Source organism: Pleuronectes platessa, chromosome 5, assembly GCF_947347685.1.
Source record: "Pleuronectes platessa chromosome 5, fPlePla1.1, whole genome shotgun sequence".
In the NCBI taxonomy this organism is placed as follows: Eukaryota; Metazoa; Chordata; class Actinopteri; order Pleuronectiformes; family Pleuronectidae; genus Pleuronectes; species Pleuronectes platessa.
The window spans coordinates 12,046,591-12,060,807 of NC_070630.1; the positions used below are offsets into that span (position 1 = coordinate 12,046,591).

At 41.0% G+C, this 14,217-nt stretch overlaps 1 protein-coding gene across 3 annotated transcripts; it reads left to right on the forward strand.

Moving 5' to 3' along the window:
- The first annotated feature begins 431 nt into the window (after positions 1-431).
- On the forward strand, positions 432-14,160 carry tmprss4a (transmembrane serine protease 4a). Of its 3 annotated transcripts, none has more exons than XM_053423725.1 (13): positions 432-727; positions 8,190-8,244; positions 8,497-8,640; positions 8,821-8,973; positions 9,091-9,217; positions 9,315-9,434; positions 10,306-10,349; positions 10,820-10,982; positions 11,096-11,262; positions 11,619-11,714; positions 11,835-11,977; positions 12,149-12,301; positions 12,893-14,160. In XM_053423725.1, exons 3-13 carry the CDS (start codon positions 8,529-8,531, stop codon positions 12,902-12,904), a joined length of 1,290 nt encoding a protein of 429 aa, XP_053279700.1. In that variant the 5' UTR covers positions 432-727; positions 8,190-8,244; positions 8,497-8,528; the 3' UTR covers positions 12,905-14,160. The 3 variants fall into 3 exon arrangements, with proteins under 3 accessions (XP_053279700.1, XP_053279699.1, XP_053279698.1); XM_053423724.1 differs by having other exon boundaries at positions 434-685; XM_053423723.1 differs by lacking the exon at positions 432-727 and adding an exon at positions 3,269-3,738.
- The last annotated feature ends 57 nt before the right edge of the window (positions 14,161-14,217 follow it).

Genomic DNA, 14,217 nt, shown 5'->3' on the forward strand with positions numbered 1-14,217 from the left:
ACAGAGGAATAACTTACGAAACCCGATGAAAGAAAAATTTACTTTAGTGCAGCTTGACTGACTTTAAGAGGACTGTTAAGCCTTGGTAGAGGTATGCTCTTCACTGTGTGCAAATTAACCCCGGTTTGTTTCCCCATTCTTTTCTTTTGTCCTTTATATGGGACATGTCGTATTTTTCAAATTCTTTTGGATTTATTCTAGCTGAAACACCTCACATATCTGATCTACCATTGGTTTAAGAACAGTTTGGCTTTTTGGGAGTCTTCTACCTAGGACAGATATTCTTTGTAGTCCAGGAAACGAGAAATGTCACAGTGTTAATGATTAACAAGTTATTTCCCAAACGCACTTCCCTCAACTTCTGTCAAGGTTCATATCAAGTTTCACAAAATGCACACCTGTGCTGGCTTTGGTGGTGAATTGAGGTGGAGAGAGAAAGAGAGCCAGAGAGAGAGCCAGAGAGAGAGAGAGAGAGAGAGAGAGAGAGAGAGAGAGAGAGAGAGAGAGAGAGAGATAAGCTGTTTGCCATGGAAGTGCAGGGCAGAGGGTGGTCCCTGTTGAAACAATACAAGTTGGCTGAGAAACTCCTTAGAGAAACATGTTGAATTCAGGGCACAGGAATACTATTTTACACTAGCCTGACTTTCAGAGGCTCTTCTGACAAGGAGCGACAGCAGATTTACAGGTGAGGAAGAGTACAGTGATGTGAGGACAGATATTTGTGCAGGTATGTTTGTATGTGTGTAATTATGTGTTTTTTTCCAAATAACTAATGCGTTTGCCCCGTTTAAAGAATTGTGTGTGAGAATATAAGAGCGGCTATCATGCTGTATGAGGGCTAGATGTTGCAAACTTTTGCAAATGCAGCTGACTGAAAAGAACTTTGATCCGTTACAAAGAAAGTCAACAAACATGTCTGATAAGGATGCAGAAGGCTTTGAAGGACTGTTCCAAATTTTAAATCTGTGCGTTTAAACACATATTTAATTGAAATAAAGTCCCTTCCATGTTCAAGACAATTATATCCAATGTGATTTACGATTGAAGCTACAAGCTCCATTTATGTTGCTCAGATTTGCACAGAATTTAAACCCCGGGCCACAAAGCTTGTGAGTCAATTAGAAGCAAATTAATCGATCTTCTTAAACATAGTGTTTGTAGATATACACTCTCGATAGAAAACACTCTTAAACATCTGTTAGTACGTGGACAATCTGGACTATATGCAGTTCAGGAAGTCACAGAGCCTATTTGGTTGCCCTTGAGCTTGTCATGTTCCCCACAATTCAAAAGAAAAGAGAAGCAACCATTGTGTTCACTGATGCAGAAATTAAGAATAATTAAAGAATGAACCAGTTGGACTCGGCAGAACAATAAAAGTGTTCAAACAAGTCAAACAATGGAGTGCCGCAGATTTATGAGATCTCTGTATGGCTCTCATCTTCTCTTTTATAGCGTGTGCAAATATATTTTTTCCGCCGTTGTTCAACCATGTCAGACTTTCAGATTGGAAACCTTGTCACAGCATAATGTTCATTTACAGAGAGGGAAATATGCTATATTAGATGAGGTGGAAAATTGATAATTTACTCTACATACAGTACAGCACGGTATATCACTTTGAAATGAATCTCACTCACAATTAATCTCAGTCAAGAAAATACACAAAAGGAAGTTATGCACCATACTTTCATACCAGGGTGGAGCCTCTAAAAGGTCCAGTATGTAAGATTTAGGTGATAGGGATCTATTGGCAGAAATTGTATAAAAACTAACCTAGTGATGTTTTCGCGAGTATGTTTCATCTAAATTGTTTTTGTTTTTTACCCTAGAATGGGCCCTTTACATTTAGATACTTTATATTTGAATATATTTACTTTTTGGAGCTGGTCCTCTCTACAGTGGCCACCATGTTTTTTTAAAGATGTCCAAACTGGACTAACTAACTGTCTTTGAAGTTTGTATCACAACTGAAGACTACAATGTTTGGAAGGGGAGGGTGAGGTGAGGGCTGTTCAGCTGCAACATGAAACTTCACCACTAGATGTCACTGAATTCTACACACTGAACCTTTAATGTCTTGGCAGCTTTAAACTAACCTGAATATAATCAGGGTTAACAGAGGTTATTACAGGACATTCAGGAGTCGTAAAACTAAAACTGATCTACAATATATCTAGCTAGCTACACACATTTATATGACGTAGTATGAGTATAAGGGCCAATAAAAGGGAAAAAAATAGATATGTCATAGTATTAAGAGAAAAATATGACTTTATTCTTGAAATATTACAGCATTATTCTCGTAATATCTATGGCCCTTATACTTAATTGTAATATATCCATTCATCTGCATATTTTCACACCTATTCTTTATTCCATAAACTACTAGACTAAGTAAGGTATGGTTGAGAGTTAGCTTTAAGGTTCACTGCATTTAATCGTTCAGGTCAAGCAACACAATCTGGTACTGTTTCTAACAATGGCTCTTTCTCTTCAGCCAACCTCTCTTCTGTCTTGTCTTTTTTATCCCTTCACATTCCCTCCTTTTTTTTCTCTCGTTGTCTACGACAGTGTCCAATGACATTCACAATGGCTGAATTAACAAACACTAACCAGGTTGGTTCCCGGGGGTAATTTAACACTTCAGAATTCAGAATTATTCTCCTGTATTGAGCTGCTTTCAGACCTTTTCCAGAGTTCATGTCTGAAAACAGTTGTGGTTGAAATAGGCCCGTTTCACTTCTAGCCACAAACCAATCTATGTCAAAACAAGTCTCCTTGTGGTCTTATCAGAGCAGGTGACATCAATGACTTGGGTGTGCCTACAACTGCAGTGTTCTTGCGCTCTAGGGTCGTTTTACAGTTACCCTTTAAGACTTGTAATTACCTACAATAAGCATAAAGAAACATTGTTATATATTTATTATATGATCAAAAATAATTAGCCCATCTTTTAAGGTTACGGTATCTTACTTTCACGCTCACTTTGTTGTCAAACAGGAACTTCTTACAAATACCATCTGACTTCTCATTATACAGTCAAAACAACACAGGTGCTCAACGACACACCTCAGCCGCCTCAGGGTTACTGGACACAAACGCACATACACAGGTCTGAGTTCGTCTGTGTGAAGAGGTGCAGCTCCATGTTCTGCATCCTTCAAAAAAAATTGGAGTGGGAGGAGGGAGAGAGGGAGAGAGAGAGAGAGAGAGAGAGCGAGAGGGGGAGAGAGAGAGAGAGAGAGAGAGAGAGAGAGAGAGAGAGAGAGAGAGAGAGAGAGAGAAGGGTTCAGGTGTCAAGTTACCTGGAATAGTTTGGTTTTTTATGTTTTGTTTCGTCAGCAGGGCTTGGTCACCCAAAACAGCGAGCTTGCTCTCTGAATTTAAGGAGCATCGAAACACAACGCTACACACGAGCAGTCTTTAATACACCCTTGGGGTTTGAGAGAGGGGCAAGTTAAGCGCCAGCCATAGAGCTACACAGCCATAGAGAGAATAGGGGGGAGAGAGAGAGAGAGAGAGAGAGAGAGAGAGAGAGAGTCAGACCAGGACTTTTGCGGTTAAAGCCATTGGAGCAGGAAAGTGAGAAGAGAAGGACGAAGGACGTACACCGGACAGTGAGTTTCTGAGGATTCCCACCTTCAGGAAGGGAGGAAGAGAGTTTACTCTGAACTGCCTCTCAGATGAGGTGCATCTGGGCCTAACCTGACCGAAAAATAGAACTACATCATGTGGGTGAGTGGAACCAGTAGCAGAATCAACATGTTTATCAGGAAGTTGTCAGGTCTTGTCAGGTCTTTGCATTGGAGGGGCCGTTTTAACAACATCGTGCCTGTGTATGCTGAAAGGATGTTTGTTTTAGTGCTACTCTACAAAGACACGTTGTCATATTTTATGGTTCATCTTGTTTCTGCTGGGTCATAGCAGTGGCTTTGTTTTGCGTGGGTGAATTCATATTTTGTATCAAAACATATCAGGTTAAAAACAACAGGAGTTGAGCCAAAGTTATTTATAACACGTTTGAGGAAAAACAAGTATGATTAGAAAGTAAGGTAAAAACTGAGCAAGAGAAAGATGCAATAAAAGAGAGAGAGAGATTAACAGAATAATAAAACCAAATAAGGCGAAATTAAAAGAAAGATTAACAAGGTAGGATTTTAAATTAGATTCAAAATGATCAATTGTAGGATAAAACCTGATGTTGAATAGACTTCCCGAGCTTAGGGTCAGCAACAGATGAATATATGACCCCTTTATGTGCGCACCATCTAATATGTGTTCAAACATTTGTGTCTTAGTTAATAGATCTTGTACTAATTTAACAGTGCACCATTGCTTATAGTAATGCACATATGCCTGCTTTTGCCTCTAAATATCAAAACATATGTGAACAGCACTGGTCTAGATCTCTGCCTTTGAGTAAAACTTGTCCAACATGTCACAAGTAGTTTCCCAAAAGCTCTTTTGTGAAAGTTTCAGTTCAGGGGAATATAATCCAACAACGCTAGGAAGCAGCGAAGGGGAGCAGAACAAACTGAACAAAAGGTTCAACGTGTCATGGCTTTTTGTCAGTGGAGGTTGATCCAGTTAGACCTGTTACTGGTGCCGGAGCATGATCCATATGGATAAGTCTGAAAAAAAAAAAAAAGACTTAACAAGTTAGGTGTTACTGCAGAAATAACATTTGAGGTGTAATCACTTGGCTGCCTCTAACCGACTCAGGCTCATAAATTGGTTTCTGTTAGCCGTGTTTCCATTGAAGAAACTTCCCCAGTAACCACTATCATCATTTGACATGACCCGACAAAACAGACCGTGTATCTCCACGTACATGTTTGTCCGTTTTCGAGAACGTGACATTCTCTAGCCATCTTTTTGGTTTCCCAGGTTGGATGGGCCGCCCACTTTCTTTCTGCTGTCTCATTCATCAGGTGATGATGACCTGGGATCAGTAATGAGTGTGTGATTCAAATGACTCATCTTATTTTAACATAGAAGAAAGTTGTTGGTGGTTTTGAAACACATACTTTAGACTCTGTACACTGGTGGAAGCATTATATATACAAATATCTCATCTTAAAAAACAGGTGATCAGTGTTCTTAGGTAATTTAAGAAGATGGGTTATATCATAACCAAGCTAAGTCTAATTATATAAAAAGGTAAATTATACGGGTGTAAAATTATTGTTTGAAACTTTGCCACATGTCAATACAAGTGTTATGTTACAAAGCAAAGTGCTCCTAAGATTGATGCGCATTGTGAGTGAAGCATTCCTTATTTCAATGTAAAGAGAAATCCGAGAACGAATTGATGACTCAAGTGGAGTCAACAACAAAATGTCTGGATGTGTGACGCATGCAGTCTATCAAGGTTTTGCTTTGACGTGACTACATGAACGAATCTTACATAAGAGCTGATTCCTCACAGAATTGAGCTCCCTTCAAAAACAAAATAGATACCTGCCTTACGACATTTCTTTTGCTGTTATGGAGTCTATAAACTTTGCTTGTTGTTTGACTGACTAGAGCCATAAACAATGACTCACAAATCTTGCTTCAAAGTTAATTTTGGGAACACCCTTTAACTGAATTACAGCAGTTAAATAAGCCTGCCAGCAAAGAATTATGCATATGAGGGACTTTACCTTAACTCATTTGTAAAGCAGAAGTGAAATTTAGTTAAATCAGATAACAGGTGGTCCAAGTTTCGGGCGAGTCCTAATTTGGTCATCATAGATTCTGCATTTGATTTGTTTTTCAATCTAATGCGTCAACTAACAGGCTGGATATTCTGTAAATGTTTTTAAGTTAGATAATGAATGAAAAGCTGTGAGGACAAGACAAAAGGCAGAACAGCAGATGGACAAAACAAACGCTCTCAGCAGCCATACTGATGAGCTGTAACTAGTTTGAGGGCTCTAATGAAAGGTTGCCAACTTTGCCTTTCATTTTCTAAAGAATTTTAAAGTAAAATCTTCTGAAACTTGATATGCAGACAGTGAGGGTCACCATGAACAAGAGTGACGTGAAATATCACAGTCACCTCTCAAGAATTTTCAAAAAAATATATTTGAAATGAGCAACATATGAGTGCAATAATAAAAGAAACTAGCCAGCTTTGCCTTTAATTTTCATTAAAAAAAAATATATATATATATATAACGTTTCTTTTCATTATAATTGTTATTGTCTTATGTGGAAAAAAAACAAACCTTCATAATAATTTGTCCTCGGACTTTTCAAAGCTCCGATGACATTTACCGTAGGACCACGAAAAGACGCGCATCGGTTTTCAAACTTCGTTAGCCACAGTTAGCCGCTAGCCCGTAACATTAGAGAGCATCAGGCAGCTACATGCTAGGCTGAGCTTTGGACTGAGCATTCGGAGGAGAGGTTAAATGGAACTAAAATCACATTTCTGAGTGACGAACCCTTTTATTTAGATCCATTTGTTAGATATTCAACTTTAAACTGTCTGCTTGACAGATTTACACCTAGCTATTAGCTGTTTATGGCTATTTAAAGCTAACCGCCTATCAGGTACATCCGGTTAAATGTTAATTAAAACTTTTTTTAAAGTAACTAATAACAAGTCTACATCCTCAACATGCACATGACATCATTGAGAAACATTAATAAACAGGTGATGTAAGTGAGGAAGCAGCTATCTTACCTTAAAGAGGTGTTTAATTAGCGTCTCCATCACCACTGTGGTGTGTGTGTGTGTGTGTTCCTCCATGTCTGAACAGCTGATAGTAGACACACCACTAAGCTAAAGAAACACGGCCTGACAGGACACGACATACACACATCACAAAGCTCTGGGGTTCACTTAGCTCCAGGAGCAGCAGCTCCACTGGTTGTTTACAATCTGCAGCCATACTGTCAACCTGTAGCTCCACTGAAGAGACCCTGCACCCAACATCATGGTAAGAGATAATCCAGATTGACGTGTGGTGTTACAAATTAAACATGCTAGTTCCCCTCCACCAGCCCACGTGTTAGGTTAGCCTTGTTTTATTTTAAAGTTATCAACCCAGAGTTTGCAGAATGAAGCATAAATGTACAAACTTGCATTTGTTCTCAATCAGAAAATGGTAGAACAGTTTCTAATGGTTAAAACCTCAATTATGGTCAGTTTACTGTTTTAAGATGACAAAGAAAAGCAGCAAATAATAATAATAATAATTCGCAGTTATTTCTCTTGCATAAATGTCTCATGAAATCAGCTCGGATTCTTATCCTTAAACCTGTTTCAAGGAACCATTGGTGTTTACACTTTGTTCTTGAGGTAAATACCTGGTGATAGATGTATAATTGTCTGAGTAAAGAGAGACTACATAACCCAGGCTTTTTGAAAGGGCCCTACCAATATGGAGCGGCTGTTCCCAAACTGGGGGGCCGGGATCTGTCACTAGAAAAAACAAACAAACAAGATTTGTCTCTTTTCATATTTCTGCTCCACATGGGTAATTTTAGACAGCCAAAATGTGGGAACTGTAGCTCCAGAGGATGCTGCCCAGTGTGCCCACTGCTCTGTGCTATAACTCCTTCTAAACCCAACCCTACCATGAATCTTCCCTTATGTAATCATGAAACCAGGATACAGGATATATATATTGCTCAGGAATAATTGAGTAGTGTTTGGTTCTACCCACCTGGCTCCTGTGGTTGAGGAGCGGACACACCTCTCTATACCACCCTGCAATATGAGAGCGTGTTCTCTCCCCACACTACCGGCTGTATTTGAATGGACGCCTCACAAGGTCCCAGTGGACCCTCCACACTGCGTCCCACTGTCTGTCACTCTCATGGTGGGGTCTAGTAGTCTGTGTGATAACAGATTATGGGAACTGCCTGCAGCATATGGATGCGGGTGTAATATGACAAACGGGTGTAATATGACAACTCATGGTGGTACACTGTGTTCCATGTTCCATACTACACACCTGTTGTTGTCCTCTGGGAGCAATACTTGAAAATAAACAAACGATATATATGAAGACATACGATATTATGTAAGATCAGATAATGTACACACTCAGACACAACGTTACACAATGTCAAACTCCTCCTCGGCACAAACACACACACACACTGGGAATTTCCTTTAAGCCATGTCTTGTTTTGACACCTCTGCTCACATCCTCTCTTGTCTCACTGTGAGTATCTCATTCTTTCCCCAGACAACCATCCAGCTGCCAGAGGAAAGCATTCGCCCATTGAATCCCCGTCACCCAGGTAGGCTGGTGTTGTCTTTGTGTTCACGTACAGCATGTTGCTGCACTGATGGGAGTGCCCCATTATTATAATGTGAAATACTTAGAAAGTGTAGTGTGGGACAGTACTGCTAACGATCTCATTCACATGACTAATTTCCTCTTTTTCCTCTCTCTCTTCATTTGCTTTGCGGTTTCTCTTCTCTCGCCTCACTTATCTACCGTTATCTCACGTACTGTATGTCTCTCTCTCCACCCCCGCTCTACTTCCCAGTGGTTCCACGACCAGGCCGCCACAGAAAGCCCATGACGGCTCCAAAGACTGAGAAAGACAAGGCGTCTAAGAGGAAGAAAGTGTTGCTCACTGTCTTGACTGTGATTGTGCTGCTGGGGATACTGGCCACCGCGGCGTACTTCAGTGAGTCACAGTTCCTGACATCGGCTCCCTCCTGCAAAGACGCACCCATACAACACATGTTGAACTGCCAAAAAGGCCTCACCTGAATATTAAGACTTGAATGTTTTTGTAAAGGTGTAGGTTTCATGGCAGGGCTCAGTGTGCCCTCCTGTTCCAATGTGTCCCCCCTTTTCCTTCCAGTTAAGCATCTGATTGAGACCAAGTACTTCTTCTGTTCGGGTTCCTGGAAGTTCATCCCATTAGACCAAACCTGTGATGGGAAAGATGACTGTTCTGGAGGAGAGGATGAAGTTACTTGTATGTCCAAATATATTGTCAACACCACCTTCCCAGGTAAAGCAGACGCTCCACTCTTTCTTTGTTGTCATCACACACACAGAAACGAGGCTTGAAAATTGACCCCTCTTTTCTTCCTCTCCCTGCCGTCCCTCCCTCCTTCCTTTCCTCCAGTGCGTCTCACATCAAGTAATCACATCCTGCAGGTGTACAGTCCCGGCTCAGGCTGGAGGAGTGTGTGCAGTGACGACTGGAGCGAGCAGCACACACAGAGAGCATGCAAGCACCTGGGCTACACAAAGTGAGCGGTTGACCGTAGATTGTGTTTTTTCAAATGTTTCAAACGGTTGATTCGACCTGAACTCAAGTCTTACACGTCCCGTCCTCTGTCTGAACAGAAAACCTCTTCACACCAATGTCCCAGTGGGCACTTTGAAGCCCTCCCTGAAAGCTGGACCTTTCGCAGCCATCAAGCCAGAGAAGAAAAACACACCCATACATCAGGCTACCATTGATCGGTGAGGAAGGCCTCAGATCTAACTAATAATTCCAGAAATCTCTCTCTGCCTCTCTGTCTTTCTGTCTATATGTGGCTCTTTACCCACTTCCCACTCTGCATGTCTCTTGTTTAATGGAAGTACAGTGTCACGTTTGGTACGATTTGGACATATGATGCGTTCAGTATTAAACAGGTTATCAGCACTTCTTTGCAATGGCAGCTGGGACTCATGGAACATACTGTACATCTCGAGCTTCAGTGCAGCTCCAGTCCTACAGCCAGTCTTTACTACCATTGGTTCAATGACTGCAGGTTACTTTTACAGTTTCAAAAAGAAAGCAGCAATCAGCACTACCATAGGCCGGACAAAGAGCCCATACCAGCCACTGCGCTAGTTTATCATCAGATACTAAAATCCAAATCTTTTAACCGTCATGACTCTTGACTGAATTATTTGTTACAGATCTAAAGTGATCAAAAATCTGTGCTCTTTAGGAAACAGTGTTGTCCGAGAGCTGATTCCCATCTGAACTAAAAAAAGAGGCTGTTGACTTGAAAGATAAAAATCTTCGTCTTATTCTCCCTTTCACTTTTAACTTCTGCTGTCTTTTTTTCCTCATATGTGTTGCGCAGTTTCTCTTCCTGAAAAAAACAAAAACTCAGTTTTTGTTCCCTCTGCGTCCCGACGCTTATGAGAGTGAAGACCGCAAAATGTATTTTACGTTAAAAAAATGAAACCAAAACGGGGAGAAACAGACTGGGGGGGGGGGGGGGGGGTATAGTCAGGTGAAGACATTTTAATATTTGAGTCATTGCGTGTTTTGTGGGTTTGACTTGAATTGTGCTGTCATTCCAGTCACGTGTGTAATGGCTCTTTTTTTTTCCAACAGGCGTGTTTGCCAAACCGGATCTGTGATATCTTTGTCCTGTTCAGGTGAGTTTTATTTTTGGCGTAGCAACCAACGTCACCAACATTGTTCCCGAGGCAGGCGGTAGAAGGCTCGGGCGATGGGTGGAAGATGGCATTGCTGTATGACTGGTTTCACACCAACAGGCCCAAACATGTCTGCAGTAAGCAGCGAAACTCTTATCTTGGAAATATATGACAGAGGATGTGCTGTCATTCACCTACAAAAAATCAAAGAGGAGATTTTTAGCACCACAGCATAACATAACTTACTGTTTCTTACTGTATTTATGGTTATCTTATTGTATATATTGTTGTTTTATACCCCTACAGTTAAGGCAATTTCCTGTATGTGCAAATATACTTTCTGATTCTGGTGAAAAAGAAACAAATCTAGCCTGATCTCTATTGTCCGAATAGAAGGAAAACAGACATATAGCAAATGCACAGTAAAAACAATCTTCTTTTAAACTAACAAGACAACTTTCCCTTGTCAGACTGCGGAGAGGTGGGCTTCCAGGACCGGATCGTCGGGGGCTCGGATGCCGTCATCGAGGACTGGCCCTGGCAGGTCAGCCTGCAGCAGGGTGGACAACACACATGTGGAGGCTCGCTGGTGTCCCCACGCTGGGTAGTCACTGCTGCCCACTGCTTTACAGGGTCAGTACACTCAACACATATACCATCTCTCATGAATTCCCACTGTGGTTAACGTATACACATGACCCTTTCGCTCACACTTCCTCTTCTCCCGCCTGGTTTGGGTCTTGCAGCAGTAAAAAGGAGCTGAGTCGCTGGAGGGTGGTGTCAGGCCGGACACTCATGGGCACGCTGGGAGGTTCCTATGTTGACAGAATCATAGTGAACGGAAAATACAACGCAGCGCGCAACGACTATGACATGGCGCTGATGAGACTCAAGAGCCCGATCACAGTGGGAGGTTAGAGTTCAATCTGATGCTCTTTAAAACACACAGACAGAAATTACTGCACGTTACATATTGGAATATTTATTAGTTAGACTGAAGGGGAATTCTGTGATGAGGGGTTAGAACAAACGGTGGGCTACTCTATTCCCATCTAGTGGAGTGCATGGCACACAGCAAGCTCTTCACTGAAGCGCAGTCAAATCTATTTGTATAATGCATTACCATACACAGAGGTCATTCATTGGGATTTACAGAAACAATTGCAGTATGAAAATCGAGCACTTCTTTTTAAAGTAGTCGTTTGATAACTTTAACTGTGCATTCAAACTGCAGTATGACTAAAGTTAATAAGAACTCTTATCCTCCAGCCGCCCGGAAACCCGTTTGTCTCCCCCCTAAAGCCTTGGGCCTGGCTGTCGGAACCTCCATGGCTGTGACTGGCTGGGGATACCTGGAGGAAAATGGTGAGGAATCTACACACAACCGCAATTATTGATCAACTGCCAACTGGTGAATTTATAAAAAACTAAATCTGTGAAGTAACCACCCCCAACTCAAATGTTGTATCCCTGTTCTGTCGTCAGGTCAAGTTTCTCATTCCCTTCAGAAGGCCAGCATCCCTCTGATAGACCACACTGTGTGTTCCAGTCCAGCAGTGTACGGTAAATCCATAACCGACAGGATGATGTGTGCCGGTTTCCCGGAGGGGGAGGTCGATGCTTGCCAGGTAACTATCACTGATTCCAGTTACAAATTAGATTATAATGGCAAAAGACAGGAAGGAATATTTTAAACTCATTAGTAGTTGTAGTTTCGAGGATCACGCGACATGTGTGCTCTCTCCTGTCAAATGTTTTGGATATTAACATGGTATCAAATTGTTGCTCTTGAATCCCAGGGGGACAGTGGGGGCCCTCTGGTGCACTTCACCTCCTCTAGGTGGCATCTGGTTGGAGTGGTGAGCTGGGGCGTCGGCTGTGCCCGGAAAGGAAGACCAGGTGTTTACTGCAACGTGGAAGAAATGCTCAACTGGATTCATACAGTCATTGAGGTACACAATACAGGGAACTTTGTGCGTTTCAGCTGTTTCTCTTGACCTTTCTAAGTTAAAGGTGACTGAATGCAAAACAGAGTAGGAGTTCTGGGAGGAAACCACATCAAAACCAAATGATTTCTTCTTAGGGGCTGTAGTTGACAGACATTTTCTTTTTACATTAATGTCTTAAACATTGTTTCTCCTCTCCATTTATGTTAGACACTATCTCTTCTCTTGGGAGGAGTATCCCTCACTTTCTCTTTGAGGTTACTACTTTTATTTTCCTGTTAAAAAGGTTTCGAAGTTTTCCCCCCACTTTTTTAGGGTTGAGGACAGAAAATGTCTCACCTTGTTTTTTCACCCAGATTGTTAAACCCTTTAAGGCAAATTTTGATTTGTTAATATGGGTAATATATTAAGACTTAATTGATTTCTTGATTTATAGTTGGAAAAGGGAAAATGCTGTTAATGTGAAACTAGAAGGTTTATGCTTTACAGTTGCTGTTCGCTGTCAGTTTCAACTGCCACAACACACACTATACTGACATAGAGACAGAAAATGATAACTGCTAAACAAAAAACAATTGTTTTTCTCTATCCTTACAGAAAAACCCCTGAAGGCGTCCACCACAGAACGCTTGACGACCCTTGACAGAAACCAACTTAAAAGCGTCAGTTTGGATAACCCAAGACGTGTCACAGAAAGAGAGGATGGGGAAGTGAAAGACGCATCTCCACAACACACTGCTAGACACACACTCACACAAATGCACATTTCACACAAGTTTTGTTTGTGCCATTTCAGGTTCTTATCTCAGGGGTATATTTATGTAGCTGTCAGTTGCTGGCCAGTCTGAAGTCTCCATAGCAGAATACTCATGCAAACATGTTTTTAGCATTGACAGATCCAGGTATTTTACTCAATAAACAATATCAGTTACTGTCAAATACAAATGCAATTTGTGATTTCTGACACTAGCATGAGGATAAAAGGTGATAACTGATTTAACTGTGAAGATGTTGTACATTACCAGACTGGCCGACCTCAGGCGTCATTTACTTGATGACTTTTTCTAGGTGTCAAATGTGGTGCGAGGGATCATGGGGTAAACTTCTGTGTGTCAGGAGGAGTCAATGCGAAGCCTCAGGTTGATATCAGCTGTCCAGTTCAGTTTAATGCGTTTGTGGTGCTGATTCACTTGATCTGTTCTGTGTCACTATTAAAAGGGCAGACACACCTTTTTACAGTACAGATGGTGTGTTCGCTCTCTACCGCAGAATAATCGACACAAGCACTTTAATTGATGTGAGAACTACTTGATGTTATTGTGTGTGTGTGTGTGTGCAGGTTATTCAAGTGACTAGTCTAATAATGCACTGTCTGTAAAAATCACACGGTTGAGTTCATGGTGCCTTCACACTGAGTCTTAAAGTGCACTTAGATTTCCAATGTGCCTTCGAAAAGATTAGATTATTAAAGGTGGTGGTCATGTTGTTTTTAACCATGACAGCCAAGGGATATAAATATGACTTCCTATAATTCAAAACTGTGGTATGTTAATTTTTCACATTTGTGCACTCAGATGAAACCCCCACAGTTTCGTCCTTTTTAAGCATCAGTAAAGCAAGGAATTTTTTTTTAATTTATAATTTGGTTTACAGACTTAAACAAAAGTAGAAATAAGTATTTGACTTTAAAAGTAAGTCAACATATTGTATATATACTGTATATTAAAAAATACTGAACACAGATACGATCTTTTTCAAGGTTTGCATACAATTTGGCACATTTGACTGTATATATGGTACTTTTTGATTTTATGTGTAAATATGTTGTAAATACAGTAAAATAAAGACATCTCTCTTTTAATTTATTCCTCCTTGTTCCATTCAGTGTCATCCTCCTTCCAAAACACATGCACACACATTCT

Coding starts and splice junctions, on each gene's coding strand:
- tmprss4a (XM_053423723.1), top strand. Junction 8,641..8,820: donor GGCCACCGCGGCGTACTTCA/GTGAGTCACAGT, acceptor TTTTCCTTCCAG/TTAAGCATCTGATTGAGACC. Junction 9,435..10,305: donor CATCAGGCTACCATTGATCG/GTGAGGAAGGCC, acceptor TTTTTCCAACAG/GCGTGTTTGCCAAACCGGAT.